At 41.9% G+C, this 15,502-nt stretch overlaps 1 protein-coding gene across 2 annotated transcripts; it reads right to left on the bottom strand.

Annotated features, from left to right (window-relative positions):
• Window positions 1-1,274: 1,274 nt before the first annotated feature.
• ypel2b (yippee-like 2b) lies at window positions 1,275-15,280 on the bottom strand. 2 transcript variants are annotated; one of them, XM_011482743.4, is made up of 5 exons: window positions 15,061-15,280; window positions 7,743-7,974; window positions 5,959-6,002; window positions 5,681-5,789; window positions 1,275-3,422 (listed from the first exon to the last, which is right to left on the bottom strand). In XM_011482743.4, the coding sequence occupies exons 2-5, from the start codon at window positions 7,857-7,859 to the stop codon at window positions 3,333-3,335; spliced, it is 360 nt and encodes a 119-aa protein (XP_011481045.1). In that variant the 5' UTR covers window positions 7,860-7,974; window positions 15,061-15,280; the 3' UTR covers window positions 1,275-3,332. The 2 variants fall into 2 exon arrangements, with proteins under 2 accessions (XP_011481045.1, NP_001188434.1); NM_001201505.1 differs by lacking the exon at window positions 15,061-15,280 and having other exon boundaries at window positions 3,258-3,422; window positions 7,743-7,917.
• Window positions 15,281-15,502: the final 222 nt, after the last annotated feature.

Genomic DNA, 15,502 nt, shown 5'->3' on the forward strand with positions numbered 1-15,502 from the left:
AGGTGCCACTCTCAAATGTCCGCCCCCGACGTTTACACAAAAAAAAAAAAACATTTAAAAACTGATGTCAGGAGCAAAGGTTAGAATAATGACACGCTGTTGCTTTTTCTGGCCTCCTAGAAGTAAGTGATGATGCTCCTGTTGCCATGGGGACAGTAAAACGTCTCCTCCAGACAGCTCTCAGTTTTCAGTCACAGCAGGCTCTGTACCCACTCACTTTGCCAGTTTGCTCAGATATTATCCGATGACTCATTTCTCCCAGCATGCCCCTCACTGGTCAAGGGTTTTAACCCTTGTGCCATCCTATGACCCCACCCTTACATTGACGTGTTATTCCTACCATGACAAATGTGGAAGGATTTCATGTAATCCATGGACAACAGTGAGGTTCACAAATCATTGAAGAAAAAAGATTCAGCGCATTGTCTAGTGGGTCTAGATGACCCAACTCCCAATGTTAAAGTGCCTAGGATGGCACAAGGGTTACTCGGGCAACTAATGTCTGCAAATGGTGATCCGCTCAGAAAAATAGCTAATTTCACCTGCTGGTTCAAGTAAGTGATTTTGTGGACTCTTTGAACCTGTTTGTGTGATAACATCACACCGTCACCATCAATGCATGGGGCCAAAAATCTTTTGTGGGGCTCAAAAATGATGTTCCTAAATTCCCTAGCAAACCCAAAACACACATGTCGAGGATATCCAAAGGAAGTTTAAAAAATTATTATTATGGGCTGGCAACAGGACCTACACCTTAGCATGTGCAAAATGTTCACACTTTTTTCACACATTTCACACAAGATTTCACACAGACTACCAGGTTATGTCCACCACCACCACTGAAGTTCCATTGACCTTCGACCCCAGGAAAAGGCCACCGTCTTGACTTCTCCCCCGTAAAAAAAGACCTTCAGTACCCTCCATTAATTTAAACTCACTCATTCATCTTCTACACCCGTTTTGTCCCTTTCGGGGTCAAGGGGCTGCCGGAGCCTATCCCGGCCACTCGTGGGTGAAGGCAGGGGGCATCCTGGGTAGTGAGGGCGGGGATGGGTTGCACTTGCATTCAATGCCCCTTGCGGCTTGAATCATCAAATATATTTATTTATTTAACCTATGTAAAGCATTTGATAGGAAAATTGGTAAAGTGTTCTACATGCTCTATAAATAAAGTTGAATTTGAATAACTTCCAGTCAACCTCCACCCCCGTTTCCCAGGTGTCAGGCAGGTTTAGCCACCGCTACGTTTTCTAGTGAAACAAACACGGCGCGCGGATATTAAGGTGCCTTTTATTCCATGACAATCCAATGATGTACAGTCAACATCAGCATCCTCCTTTTCAAAAGACGTTAAAATTGAAATATTCCAGTAAAAAAGTAGTATCTTACAGCCAAATGCATGGTACCAGTGAGAAAGCACGACTGAAATCATATTCATTTGTCATCTTATGGACCACTGATAAAACACAATACATAAACACTATTTACAGTCAGTAACACACAGGTGGACAAACATGGTAATCTTCTGAATGATTCAGTAAATAGAATATATTTATATATTAAGGTTTTTTTTCTTCACAAAATAGTAATGCAACCTGTATATATTTATATATATCACAGAAAAAGGCTATACCCCCACACTTTGCTCCAACCTCGCCTACAGTTTTGCAAAATTTCGTAAAATGAAATCTTTTGCTCGGGCAGTTTATGGTAAACGGCGGGCTCTTTGGTTGTGCTGGGCTTAACGTACTGATAACAGTTAACTGTTTGAGTAGGCTCGCCGCAATCAACGAAACTTCAAAAGTTCACAGGAAACTGGGTGTGTTTGTAACAAACGACTAATTTCCCTTCTCTAAAGCAGGCTGGTCGCTAACCTGTACGCTGTGCGTCGCTGCAAGATGAGCCGTCCCCTCCAACGGGCTGAGATGAAACTGAGCAGATGTTGCATAACAGCACAAGTTTCACTGCAACACACTTTTCACGGGAAAGTGGTGAGAACGCCGCACAAAAACTGGTTGGAAACTGCTTTTGTATTATGCATGCATTAACATTGAACCTGCACGGAATGGAGATTTATGCCACCATTTAAAAAAAACCCAACAGAAATCACACATCCAGCTCAATCAGTAGGATCCTGGCCTCAGCAAAGGAAAGTTAGCGTCAATGTACCTGAGCAGGGCTTTCTTTCCCGTAACCTCAACTCCAATATTGCCCGTTAAAGGAGAGTAATAATTTAGTAAGCAGGCAGACTAAAGTGGATCAAGTGTGGTGCATTATGAGAGATCTTACTGGAAGATCAGGGCAACAGCAGCTTGACGCCAATCCCAGATGGAAAAAAATGCTGCTGTTGGATTGTGACAGTACGTCCACAGTACAGACTGTTGCAGTCCAAGGGTTTTCATTTGTCTACTCGTACACGAGCCGCTCTTTTAGCACCTCTTAAACATCCACTTGGCATGGCAGCAGGGCTAGTTTGTGTGTTTATGGTGCATTATCACAAACCAAAAGCCAAGGCTGACAGCTCATGACCAAACCGAGGGCACGTGACCAAGGCGTCGCCTCTGCCAGCATTAGACTGACAGAAAGATATAATCACATGAAAATTCCCAGCAAGCTATAGCCCAGCCTGAAATCCCCACGTCTGCATCTATGCTGGGCCTGCTACCCCGGCAGACCACGGAGCCGATTTATCCCGGAATCAATCGATGCCAGAAGAAAACAGGATAGGAAAACAGAATTTTACCCTGCATCCACCACTCCCCACCCTGCCCACTGCGCTTGAGCCTTTCAGCCGCCGGCCGGGCCTCCTCTCTGGTCCAGCTGGCAAGGGCCTGATCAGCTGGATTTGTTGTAATCATCTTAAGTCATCTCATTCATGCTGGGGAAAGAGCGAACGCTCACCAGCTCTCCAACCGACACCAACTGCTCTCCTTCTGGCAACAGATCCAGGGACTGACCCAACAGTCTGCTAATCATCGTATTAGACCGGGCAGAACAGTCCACCATATTTAGAGGACTTGTGTTGCTGCAGAAGAGTTTTGTTTGGGAGTTCAATTTCTAGGATGGTGCTTCAGAACAATAAAACTCAAAAATCACACAGCCCTGCTAGCCCTGCTAGCTGCGAACAAGCCGACCTGGTCTGCCCATCAAACTGCGGATGTGTGTTTGTGTCTGTTTATGTCGGGGGAATCCCGGGGAGGGATGGGCAGTAAGTTACAGAGGTTAATGGTAAATTGGCCGAACCAAAGTCACACACTCACCCACCACACACGGCCACTCCCCCACCCAACTCCCACCCCCAGTCCTTCCCCGCCTGTCGTCAGCAGGCGAGCTCAGTCCCAGCCGTTGTCCTTGATCATGTGGGCCAGCTCGATGATGAACTTGCCCTCCTTATACTTCTGACTGCTCTCAAAAGCGTGCTCCTGCAGAAACAGACAGAACTTCAGTCAGACGATGGACAAAGGTCAGGATCTCTGACAAAGACCTACACGCCACAGCCGTCCTTCACATGTACACATGCGGGACCGATCATGTCCGGCACATGGACTGGATCTGAGAACTGGACTGACTGAGGGGGGCGTCACCCATAGAAAGGGGCTTTTCGGCAATACAGATGTTGGAGCCAGTTGTAATCAGTAAGCAGTGAACGGTCTGAGTCAGTCTGACTCGACATTTCTTTGGCAGCAACTCTCGCCAATCACTAGTGAGCTTGTTGGAAGGCCACACCCCTTCCACTTGATTTTTTTTGTTTTTTAAAAAGGATAATCAATCAATGCCAGAAAAAAAGGTGTCAATGGAGAGCCCTCATTGGCCCTGAGAAAACCAATGTAAACATTCTATTCACTGCGAAACATCTGAGTCTTGTTGGTCTTCAGTCTGTTTTGGTGCTAATGGACAGGTTGGGTTTTCTCCATGCAAAACTGCAACAGATCAAGCTTATCCTATGATGTTTGCAGAAAATCCAACCTTTTTTTTTAGCCCAAGTGGATGCACATACGTGTGTTCTGTTGTATCAAACTCTGAGGTCAGAGCATACATTTACAGCAGTTGTTCATCAGACACAATAGGGAGATGAGGTTTCCCACGACCGGAAGGCTAGAGGTGGAGGTTTAAGGTCAGACACCAAGCCCTGACTGGTACAGTGAGTACGATAAAGCTGGATGCACAGAGCCTTCCTGCGTGCGATAACCCGTCACACAGTGTAAACTCATCTCCATGCTGACAGAGGTCACCGCTGACAGCTGCACATACTTTGCTCTGCTGATGCATGCAGACAGCGAGCATGTGTGGATTCAGTTCACCCTGACACCAGAACCAAAATACCCCCCGCACTGAACACAGTGCAAGTTCTGACAGCATTTATAAATGCTCAATCCCTGTATCTGTTTAAGAGGGTTCTAGCTTTAATTCAAAATGTGTGAACGGCCAAACTGTAACTATGACGACTAAGACTGAAAGCTTTAGGAGCTTCTGTAGAAAAATATAGTTTCAGTTTTAAGAAATACAATAAATTTCAACTCTTTTTACAAAAAAAGAGGATTGAAAGTTGTCGATTAATATAAATTAGGTCAAAAGTCTATGATTTGATATGAGATGTGTGGGGGGTCTTTAGCTTAAAGGTTGCATCACAGTGTGTTACAGTTTAAAACAAAACAACGTTACTTTTAAAATAAAAAATCGACTAAAGACCTGCTTGAATGACAGTTGTGTTTTTGTTTTTTTTAAACATGTTCTTCTGGCATTTTTCTGATGATGCAGAACATATAATAAGAAAGTTAAGCTTTAAACAATATTTCTAAATATTTCTTTATTGAAATCGTTGTGAATCAGGAACAGAAGAAAAAATTACGTTGGAAAAGGATCGTATTTGTAGAAAATCCTCTGAGCTCCCTGCTCCGCTCCATTCTAATGCAGCCACTTGCCGACCAATAGATCCACGTACGTCTTTGTTTCCCTCATCTGAGCTGGAATCTGGCTCAAAACTGTACAGCTGGATAGCTCCAATAATGCTCGCCCTTTTTGTTGCACCAGTAATGTCAGATTGGGGGTTTGGGGAGCTGTAAGCTAGCGGGAGAGAGTGTAAACAGAAAGATGACGGAAAACCGGTTGGCTTCATTCCCTACAGTTAAATCCAGATGTTTGTTTCTATTGTATTATTTGTATTTTGACTTGACAAATATTAGAATTCTTTTATATCTAGTCATCCCTGCTTGTGAGTGTCATTTTTTTCCCCAAAAAATCCCATTTGACTACTTTTTCTTTATTTATGTCGTGTTTTTCTGTTTGCTTTATTTATTTTTTGTTGTTGCTCTGGTGGAGACATTTGTTTTGGATCTTTCCGATAATTTTTGTGGTAAACAGGTTTTATTGTATGTGTGAGAAAACTTATAGGTCTTAATTTCTTGGTTTTAGTGAGGCACTTTGTGCTGCAATTTGCAAAAGAAATCTTGCATGAGTTAACCAAACCTGGTTTAATTAAACCAGTAAAAATAATAAACAGCTTAAACTGAGATAAATTAAGATTTTTCTCATGATACTTTGAAAAAAAATATTTTAATAAAACTTTAATTTCATAAAATTCTCCCATATTACAAACAGCTGGGACACATCTAAAAAGAAATATAAGTTTATTTGAAAAAGAACTTGTTGGATTGACTTTGTTGAGCCTTGAATCACTTACATATTTCCAGCCCAGAGTGGTCTTGCAGTTCTCACAGTAGATATCTGCCACAGCATGCAGACCTGTCAGCAGAACCCTCTCCTCTGCAGGACCACACCCAACATTCACCCTGAGAGACAAAAACAGGGTTCAGAACCTAATCCCATCTTCTAGGAACATGTGGAATCACGTGCAAGGTTTCCCTGAGTGCCACCGCGCTTGTATTCAACGTTCAGTTCAAAATGGTTTTCCCTGAGAATAAAAATTCCAGATGGTTTGTGTTTTACAGCAGTACTTACACAGAGTTGAACAGGTACGCTCTGCCTTGGCTCCCCTGGAACGACTGCAGGAAAAAAAGAGAAAAGTTCGTAACAGAATCCACCCTCAGCTGTTTTGTGTAACGTAGAAGCTCTAAAGTAAAGTGAGATGGCTGGACTGGGAGCTGAGTCAGTCTGAATTTTACCATCTTCTGTTATCAACTCTTGCACGGATGTGTAAAACGAGGAATTCTCTTTGCGGCGGAAAAGCAGCTTTTCACTTTAAGAGCCATCAGGGTCGATTCCTCATTGACCACAACCCAACAGGACCCAGAAAGTCTCCCTTTAGAAAAATATAAAACTGATTTGTATTTATGTTATTGTTATTATTATAATAAAAAGAAATAAACTATTGTTTATTTGTAATAAATAAAACATAAAGAGAAAACAGTCTTATTCAAAATATGAAATAGTTTATAACTTTTGACAGATGTTTACATGGCTTCCTTTCAAAATAAAAGACACCCTGTTATTATGTCAACCCTTGTGCTATCCTAGGCACTTTAACGTTGGGAGTTGGGTCATCTAGACCCACTAGACAGTGTGTTGAACCTTTTTTCTTCAATGATTTGTGATCTTCACTGGTGTCCATGGATTACATTAAATCTTTCCACCTTTATCCACCTTTGTCATGGTAGGAAGAACACGTCAATGTAAGGGTGGGGTCATCTAAGATAGCACAAGCGTTAATGCAGTAAATGCAGTAGTGAGTAGTGTCGGCAGTGATTAAAAAAATGTTTATTTTGCCATCTGTGGTCCATCCTCTTCAGAAATTTGTAAATTTAACTAAATGAAATTAAATCAAAGCTAATTAAGTGACCCATCATATTTTTTGAACCATAAGGCGCACTGAACATCCTTGAATTCATTCAAAAATAGAAAATCCACCTTATTATCTTGTACGCCTTGAGCATGAATTCTGGTTGTTCTTACTGACTTTAAATCGATTTTCTGGGGCAAATGATTCTCAATTTTAGTCCGACTTTGTTAAACTACAAAGTCAACAACGCTTGATTGTTGGGGCATTATAGTTACTGGGGTCAGAAGCCTTGAAAAGTTATCCATTCCTTTTTTTTTCTTTATTATTCACTTCTTATTTTACAGTTACTTTTTAAAATGAAAAACGTTTAATTTTCCTTTAACCAGACAGCCAGAGAGGAGGGGTCAAAGAGCTGCAGGCTGCCAGCTGCAGACCCCTAGTCTAGACGCAGCAGGTGAACAAAAACAGACAAAACTGTTGGTTCCCTTTTTGTTAAGCCTTAGTCACATGCACTTTAGTTGTTAGTGAGGTGTGCATACTGTTTCCCCACTAACCCGAATGTTGCACGCACAGGTTTGAAGGTTTCCTTCTCCACCTTTCATCTCTTTCTGTAGATATTCAATGGGATTTCCTTAAAAACCAACAATTTAGCCCAACTGCTGCTGTGTTTACCCCAGGTGTTTTCAGAATTGCATTGCAAAAACGAAATCTTAGGGAAGTCAAATGACCCCGGTTTTGTGTAAAATTGTTTTACTTTCTTTCTTGCAAGAAAAATATTTGTATTAGGAAAGTTTTCCAATAGCAAAATAAGTCTAAAAAACATGTCTTAGAGACTAGAATTTCTTTCTTGGTGTATTTCTTATCCCATTGGTAGATTTCTATTTTGCTTATTTAAATGAAAATGTAAAATTGAGTACATTTTGATCTGTTTTTAGGTGGTCTGTTTTGCAGTGGAGGAACCAGCTAAAGAACATTCCCATTCCATTCTTCGAACGCCCCTGGTTACCTTTGAGATGAGCTCATCGTGGTTGGCCAGGTGAGCCCGGCAGTGGATGCAGCTGTAGGTTCGGTGGCAGCTCGGCAGATATGCCTGAAAAGTTTTGGAGCGCGTCATTCTGACCATGGGCGGAGTTGGCGGGCGGTGCAAGAAGGGACTGCCAGCCCAGGTCGGCTCACAGGGGAAGCACCGCAACACACAGGTGAGGGCCGTGGTGGGCGGTGGGTTGGGAGGTGAACACCTGCGCGCAGAAGTGGACAGCAGAAGAGATGCTGTGAGGGTAGTGGAGGGCGAACGCCGCTGCCTCAGACTGGCGAGGCAAACAGTGTCACGGGTGTGTAATTGATGATGGGATTACATTCTGCTTTCTGGGTTAGGAAAAGTCTCCAGCTGGCTTTGCTTGCGTCAAACTTCCAAGACATGACCAATTGTTCCCAGATCAGATAAAATTCTCCATCCGAATTCAGGAACTTCCTGCCTTGATTGCCCAGCGACACTTTAAAACATCATAATGTTTGTCTAAATGCTCAAAAAATCAATTTCACCTCTTTTCTGCTTCAATAAACCAGCAAACAAACCCTCACAAACTTCCTGGTAAGTGTTCTTTGTGTGTAAGCATGTAGCTAACATCACTACAGTGAGCTGCAGACGTGCGCAAAGGCAGACAGCAGCACTGTGTGTTCAAGTCTGGCTGCAGAGATTATCTGTTTAGTTTAGCACGACAGGGAGTTGTTGGTATGCCCGCGCCATGATATCCAAGGGGATTGAAATACTTCTGCTGGTGCGACCTCGCAGCAGAGGAGATTAGCGAGCTGGCAGAGCAGCCTGACACAGGCCCCAGGAGCAGGATCTGCGACAGCAGGGACGCCGTGCCGTAAAGCATGCCGCGCTTTTATTGGTCGGCTTCAGTTGTGGTTTCACTGCTGCAGTGGCACGACCCTGTCACGCACAAATCCAGTTGAGTGAGATAAATGTGATCATTCATTCACATAAATAAAGGACAGCTTCTCCCTGTTCCCTGACATCTGGGTCCCATGTGGGGCAGAAGAACCTCAGACCTTCTGATTACTACATGCAAAACTTATTTCGGATCAAGCATCATTTCCACCAACTGCCTCGTTTCTCATTGTTCAGCAAACCACTTTAAAGGATGTTTTCAATGCGTCAATGTCTCTCCTCTCCATCCTGTCTGTAATTACAGAACCATCTGGAAAGGTTCATAAAACACTGATTGGGAACAGGAGGCTTCTGTGGGCCCAAGACAAACAAGAGAGGGCGGGGCTTTGGTCAGACAGAGGCTGATAACGGCTCCGACCTGATGGGAGTAAAGCCAGTGGGGATATAAATATAGGCGTCGGAGAGACGCTATTTCTACCCGCAGACTTGGTGCCAGCAGAGTGGGATCGGGCCACAAACACACACTGAGTGCAGTTGTCAGAGTTGACCCTTGGTCCTCACCATTGACTATAAATGAGAACTGGACTGAGTGACCCCCCTCCCCCCTGTTGTTCCAAACAGGAAGCACCCGTTGGCTCTAAGAAGCCAAAATCCCATAGACTTCTATAGAGAAATAAAGAGCTGGTACTCAGTCATTCTATTTGTCAGAATAATCCTTCTTGATTTGATACCTTCTTTTAGTTATTAAAGCTAAAAACTGGCCAATCAGATGCCTCGGTAAAAGCAGGGGGAGCCGGCTGGCCCCCACATCCAACATTCAAAATGTTTGATATACAGATTCTGTGAAGCCCACGTTCAGGTGGCAGGGGTGTGAAGTTACAACAAGCTCACTCCGGTTTGGTGAAAATGGGTGCCATAGAAATCTTAACTCACTGCATACATTTATATAGACTTTTCATTTGGAAGTGGTCGTTTGAACGCGCATTGTCGAGCATGGTGTGAACCTCGCTCTGGTCTGATGGTGACTTTTTGATGTTGTGGACATATGAGGAATAGAGTCAATGGTTGCAACACACCTTTGTCCTGTTTTCTCACCCAAGAGAGTGATAACTAAAATGAAGAATTTCAATATTTAACAACAAAATGAATCTGAGTTTTTTTGTCTTTAAATAAAGCTGTATTCTGTGTATTTTTACTATAAAATCCCATTGAGTAGTATCAGTTCATCTAAGGTGAAAGCAGACACCCCAAACAGTGGTTCATCTCTGAGGGACGCTGTTACAGTACACTGTAAGCAGAGTTGACCTCAGGGGTCATGTTCACTAGCAGAGGTGGATTATCATGTTGCATGTTTCACGGTGAATTGTGGGTCATGCATAATCCATGTGTAACACTGTCTGTTTGAGCAGGAGTGGCCTGTAGCAGCAGTAATGGAGAAGCATGGGGGGCGCTGCTTTGCATGAAAAGAAAAAAACATCATGTCCGTTTGATTCAAACACATTCTGTCTCAGGTGACGGGAAGAGCGTGTGTTTAAAGAGTCTGGAAGACGGTTTCCTGTAAGAACAATTGTCTCATGGAAGGTCAAATAAGTATCTGGATTTTTACTATGGTGTGTTACTACAGATGTTTTTAAAGAAAATCAACAAATCCAATCGATCTTTATTTTTTTTTTAAAAGAAGCAAAAACAATTCATCAACTGAATTTATTTTATTTTAAAGCAATTTCTTGTACATTTTTTCAATAAAACGGCTTTTTTGGAAGTTTTCAATGTAAGAATTGATCATATTAGTAACAAAAGTTTCACCTTTTTTTATTTAAATCAGAAGTTTTTCGAAAACAGTTTGATTTTCCAACCCAATAAAAAAAAGGGTTTTAAAACTGATGAATCTTCCCAAAAAGTAGTCAGCCCATTTTCTTAACCCCTTATATCTGTTTCGAGGTCATGAAACTACCAATCTGTCGATTGGTAACCAAATATCCCTAGGTGTCCCTCACACCTAGGGATATCTAGAGTAATCAATTAATTTATGATGCATGTTTGGGAGGAAGCTGGAGTGCCCAGAGAAAACCTGTGCAGCACAGGGAGAGTATCACAGAAAGGTCCTAGCTGGGATTAGAACCAGGGCCTTCTCACTGTAAGGTGTGTCCGCTGACCAATGTTCCACCATGCAGCCCCAAAAAAGTATTTTTTAACTCAATTTAACTGTGAACCTGTGAATCAAATGATTTCAGTGGTTTGGCAGCTCCATATTTTTCTTATCTCTAATAAACAAAAAATATTTTATAAAAATATGTTCTGTCAATTTGAGATTGTCCTCAGTTCTCTCCTACGGAAATTTTTTCTTCTTTATCTTTAAAAGATCTGATGTTCAATCTGTGACAAATAGCAGTCTGCATGAGGCAAAACAGGTACAGACCATAATGCATCCACCGCCATGCTTTATCACTGGGATCTGTTTTTTTTTTGTGGAGAGCTCTGTGTACTTTCAACCTGGTATTTGTATTTTAAACATGACCTTTGGCATTCAAGCTCATGTTAATTATTGCATCACATTATGGGATGAATCTTTGTTACATAGAAGGTCAGCTCTATTGTGGCAGACTGCTACACCCCTCGCTCTCTGTGCCATTGTTTCAGAAAACCTCATAATGGCTTAAATTTGCCTTCATGTGTTAAACACGGCAGATGCATTTTAAAACAACACATTTGAACTCCCACATCTTTAAGGTGAGATATTAAAGAGAAGAAATGATCTTTGTTGTGGTAGTAAGTACTGGAACAGCCAATAAAGAAAAAAACTGCAGAAAAATATTCCACATATAAAAGTATAACAACACATTACATACATAGAAATCCATGGAAATGCAGAAAAGAAAAATTCTCAAAAAAAATCTATACGTGCATTTAAAAATATGCATTATAAACTTTGATTTACAAATAGTGGAAGTTGTGATATCACATGACAATTGAGTTTCGCAATAATTAACGTCGGCAAACTTGAGGCGACCTGCAAGATCTTCCACTCTAACTGGATTTCAGGCCCTTCTGGTCTGGTTGCTGCAGATTAATCAGATCAGGTGATTCCAGGTTCAGATTGACCCAACACACTTGATCCAAGTAATCTGCAGGAAGTAGGGCAGGCGGGAGCCAAAAAACAATTACAGAGGTAGAGCAAGACAACAACGGTTGAACTCATTTGTCATATAAATCATTCATTTGTCATATAAATCATTTTAATGGCTGTTTTCCTGATCAAAATAAACCAAATCCATTGTCCTCTACATCTTTTGAGAAACAACAAATGTGTGATTTCCATCAAACTCTGGATGTACCAAGGTTCTTCCCACAATGAGCTGTTTCCAAAATACATCTAAGGAAAGACCTTCCAACAAGAATCCGCCACAACGTTCTCCACCCAAGAACAAGCAACTGCTCCCCTAAAGCTGAAACCCTCCTTCAGTGCAGTGGAGGGATCATCAGATGATCATGAAGCTCATCCATAACTGCAGCTGAACATGAGTTTGACATTTGTGGAGGAGTATGTGTGAGATGTTCCTCAACAAACAGGCACAAAAAAGAAAGAATCTCCAGTTTCTTTCTTTGCTGAAACAAACAGAGCTTCCTGACGAAAATCGTTTTCAGTAGGAACGCCTGTTTGTTTCAGATGGTTGTGAGGAACATGCATCTGTGTGAAGCTACAGGGGTTACAAATCGGATCTGGATCAAGCCAAACAGAGAAACTTCTCCAAACCAAAGACCAAGATCCATAAGAGAGGGGAATGCTGGTGACCAGCATGAGGAAAAGATGCCGAGCTGTTGAGGTTGTGTTTGCTTCTACCGCCCCATTCAATTGTAAATCAAGGATCTTTATTGTCATTTCACCGCAAGGTGAAATTAGTGTACTGGGTCTGCCAGTGACAGAGCAATACTTATAAAAACACAATAATAACTCAAATATAATTCAAACTAGGCTAAGCTAAAATAATACCATTTTTTTAAAGATGGCATAATCACAATTAAAAGATATCTGGGAAAGCTTTGAAAATAGGTCAGAGTTGGTCCTTAAATGGTTACAATGAATAAATAATCTACCAAAAATGACTTTTTTTTGTGGTAAATAACTTGGGATTAAGGCTTTAATTTGTTAAACTTAGTTGATGTGAGTGCTGATTTTAAATAATGGTTTGACTGAGTCAAAAACGTCTCTTAAAATGGTAAAACTTGGTGACTTCCTCTGCTTTAATCACGTTAGTTCAGCCTCTGATTACTGCATAGTGCCTGAATTCTGTCGTGTCACTTTATTCTACCTCATGTCAAACAGAGAGAAACGGATGCAGCCAATTAACTGGCTTTTTCTATTCTGATTGAATTATAGATTTTATTGGAGTCTGTGGAGACAAACGTGAGAAAAACGCCTTTCTACAGAATCCAAAAACAGAGTTCACAATAGGATGATGAACCTTTAACATGTGCGAAAAACTCAGATTATCCAATTTATTCACCCATAAAAACATTTAATTCACTCTGAATGATAAAAAAACAGTTAAGAGAAGCACAGATAAGACTAATTCTATAATTCATTTGATATTTTAAAGACCCACTCTGATTATCTTTTGATCTATTGCAAAGGCATTTCCAGTGTTAATTATTATGATGCTGTTTTTATGCATATCAAAAAAACCTGTCATTTTTTAGAACATAGTTTCTGCAGAGCAGCAGTAGTACATCAGAAATTCACCTCCATCTCATCATCTATCTGTTTATTCTCTCCTGCTAGCTTACAGCCCCTCACACCCCTAACCTAACATTACCGGTGCAACAAAAATAGTGAGCAATATCAGAGCTATCCAGCCTTACAGTTTAGAGCCTGATGCCAGCTCAGACGAGGAAAACAAAGACATGGATCTAATCGTCTACAATGGGATGCATTGGAATGAAGCAGAGTGGGGAGCCAATTGAAGCAGTTATGTCACAGCTAAGCTTTTAACAACAGTTATTTTCTCGACTGCTCCTGATTCACAATTATTTGAATAAAGAAATACTCAGAAATGCAATTTTAGCTTAATTGTCCATTTAAATGGGTTTCATTATGAGAAAAATGCCACAAACTCACACAAATGGATGAACTCACGCAAATGTTTAATTTGTAAGATTATCTTTGTGGGTTTCAAAAAATCCTTGAAAGCAACATTGTTTTTATCTGTCTGCAAAATGCTGACACAAAGATTCAGACCCAGCTGCTCTGAGCAGAAAAAAAGATTTAAAAAAAACAAATTGCATAAATGATCACATGACCTGCAGGGGTCCAGATTTTCTATAAGTAACATCACTTTTATTGAGGAGCCAGCAGTTTCTGCCTTCTCTGACTCTATGTCCCTTCAGCCTGTTTGCATATTTATTTATTTTTCATTTTTGAGGTTTCTCTGTCCATTCATCAGCCCTGGAGCAGGTTGTTTGAGGTCATCGGGCCGTCTATTCTGGTCATTTCTGCATATCATCACAAAAGCCAAGGCAGCGCTCCAAGGGTCTCACCCGCGAAAAAGCCCTCACAATCCAGCAAAAAGATGAAAAAGAAAAACATTGTTATGTAACGCTCTGATGCTGCCTCTAACAATGACTAGGAGCAGGAGAAAAAACACATCAGTCTGCTCTACCCCTGAGCTTCAGTGTCACACAACCAGCAGCAGCCGCATGACAACAACATGACAACTACACTCCAACACACACGCGCACACACGAAGTGATGCTCCTGCTTCTGGGATGTTTCCCTGATGGGACATTTTCTTGAGGCGCATCCTTACATAAACAAGAGAAACTGAGGACACAGAGGAAGCAGCTCAGCCTCACTCACAGGACTGCAGGATTTGTTTGTGTACAGGCCCCGCGCGTCCGCGTGGGGTTGTTTCGATCCCTGATCGACCACCCACTCACATGATCTACTGACATGTGAAAATGATGAGGGAAATAACCCCCTACCCCCCAAAAATAACATGCAGCGTGGTGAGACTCTGGTCCAGCCACGCATCTGCGCCCGCGCGCGCTCTCACAGAATGACCGCAGGAGTGATTACAGTATGAATCAGGTCACAGGAAGCGTCTTTATCTGGGGCAGAACTTCAGCCGCTGCAGATGGCTGGGGATGCCGCGGTGCGCACGCGCACCAACCTTCCCAAGTCCGCATCCACGAACGACTTTGACAGGTTTGTGACGCGTGATCACTCCCGTACGGTTAGGCGCGTGCACGAGCGGACGATGGCGCATATACGTGCAGGATAACCATCATCACAGGAAGCAAAACAGGAGTCACACAGAATGATGTTTACCTCATGCTGCTGTTCAAACTTTTATGATATGAGAACTGTGAATAAACCTTTGAAGAGAAAAACTACAATAAAATCCACAAAAACAAACAAAAAAAAGTCGCAAACCTTTGAGAGGAAGAAAAATCGGGTATCCACGCAGAAATGTGGCGCCTCCTCGGTCTTCTCGAAGCTGTGCCAATCCAAAATTTCCTCTCGCATTCCAACCCCAGGAAAATGTGCTCTCCTGTCCGGCCTGCAGACTCCTGCAGAGACGCAATGTTTTGACGCGCAGCGGAGCAGAGGAGTTTTCAGCGCGACAGACGGACGGACGCAGACAGAGAGTCGCGAGGCTGGCAGCCGCATCGAGAGGACTCACGAAGAGCGACTTCCGCTTTCGCTATGAAACCCGAAATCATCAAACAGCCCGTTGTTAAGCAAACAAACTAAAAGGAAAAATATATTTATAGCCTTACATAGAAACATTAAAATGTGGATACTTAGTAATTTTTTGGAAATTTAAAGCAATACAACATTTTATTTCGTAATTATTATTAAATTATTATTAAAT

The sequence above is a fragment of the Oryzias latipes genome, chromosome 13 (genome assembly GCF_053564925.1).
Source record: "Oryzias latipes strain Hd-rR chromosome 13, Olatipes_Hd-rR_3.1".
NCBI classification, from domain to species: domain Eukaryota; kingdom Metazoa; phylum Chordata; class Actinopteri; order Beloniformes; family Adrianichthyidae; genus Oryzias; species Oryzias latipes.

What these genes read in the sequence shown, in the direction of transcription:
- ypel2b (XM_011482743.4), bottom strand. Translation starts at nt 7,859, where the DNA reads ATGGTCAGAATGACGCGCTCCAAAACTTTTCAGGCATATCTGCCGAGC. An exon ending in ACGATGAGCTCATCTCAAAG is followed by an intron (nt 6,003 to 7,742) that starts GTAACCAGGGGC and finishes TTTTTCCTGCAG; the next exon opens with TCGTTCCAGGGGAGCCAAGG. An exon ending in CCACTCTGGGCTGGAAATAT is followed by an intron (nt 3,423 to 5,680) that starts GTAAGTGATTCA and finishes CTGTTTCTGCAG; the next exon opens with GAGCACGCTTTTGAGAGCAG.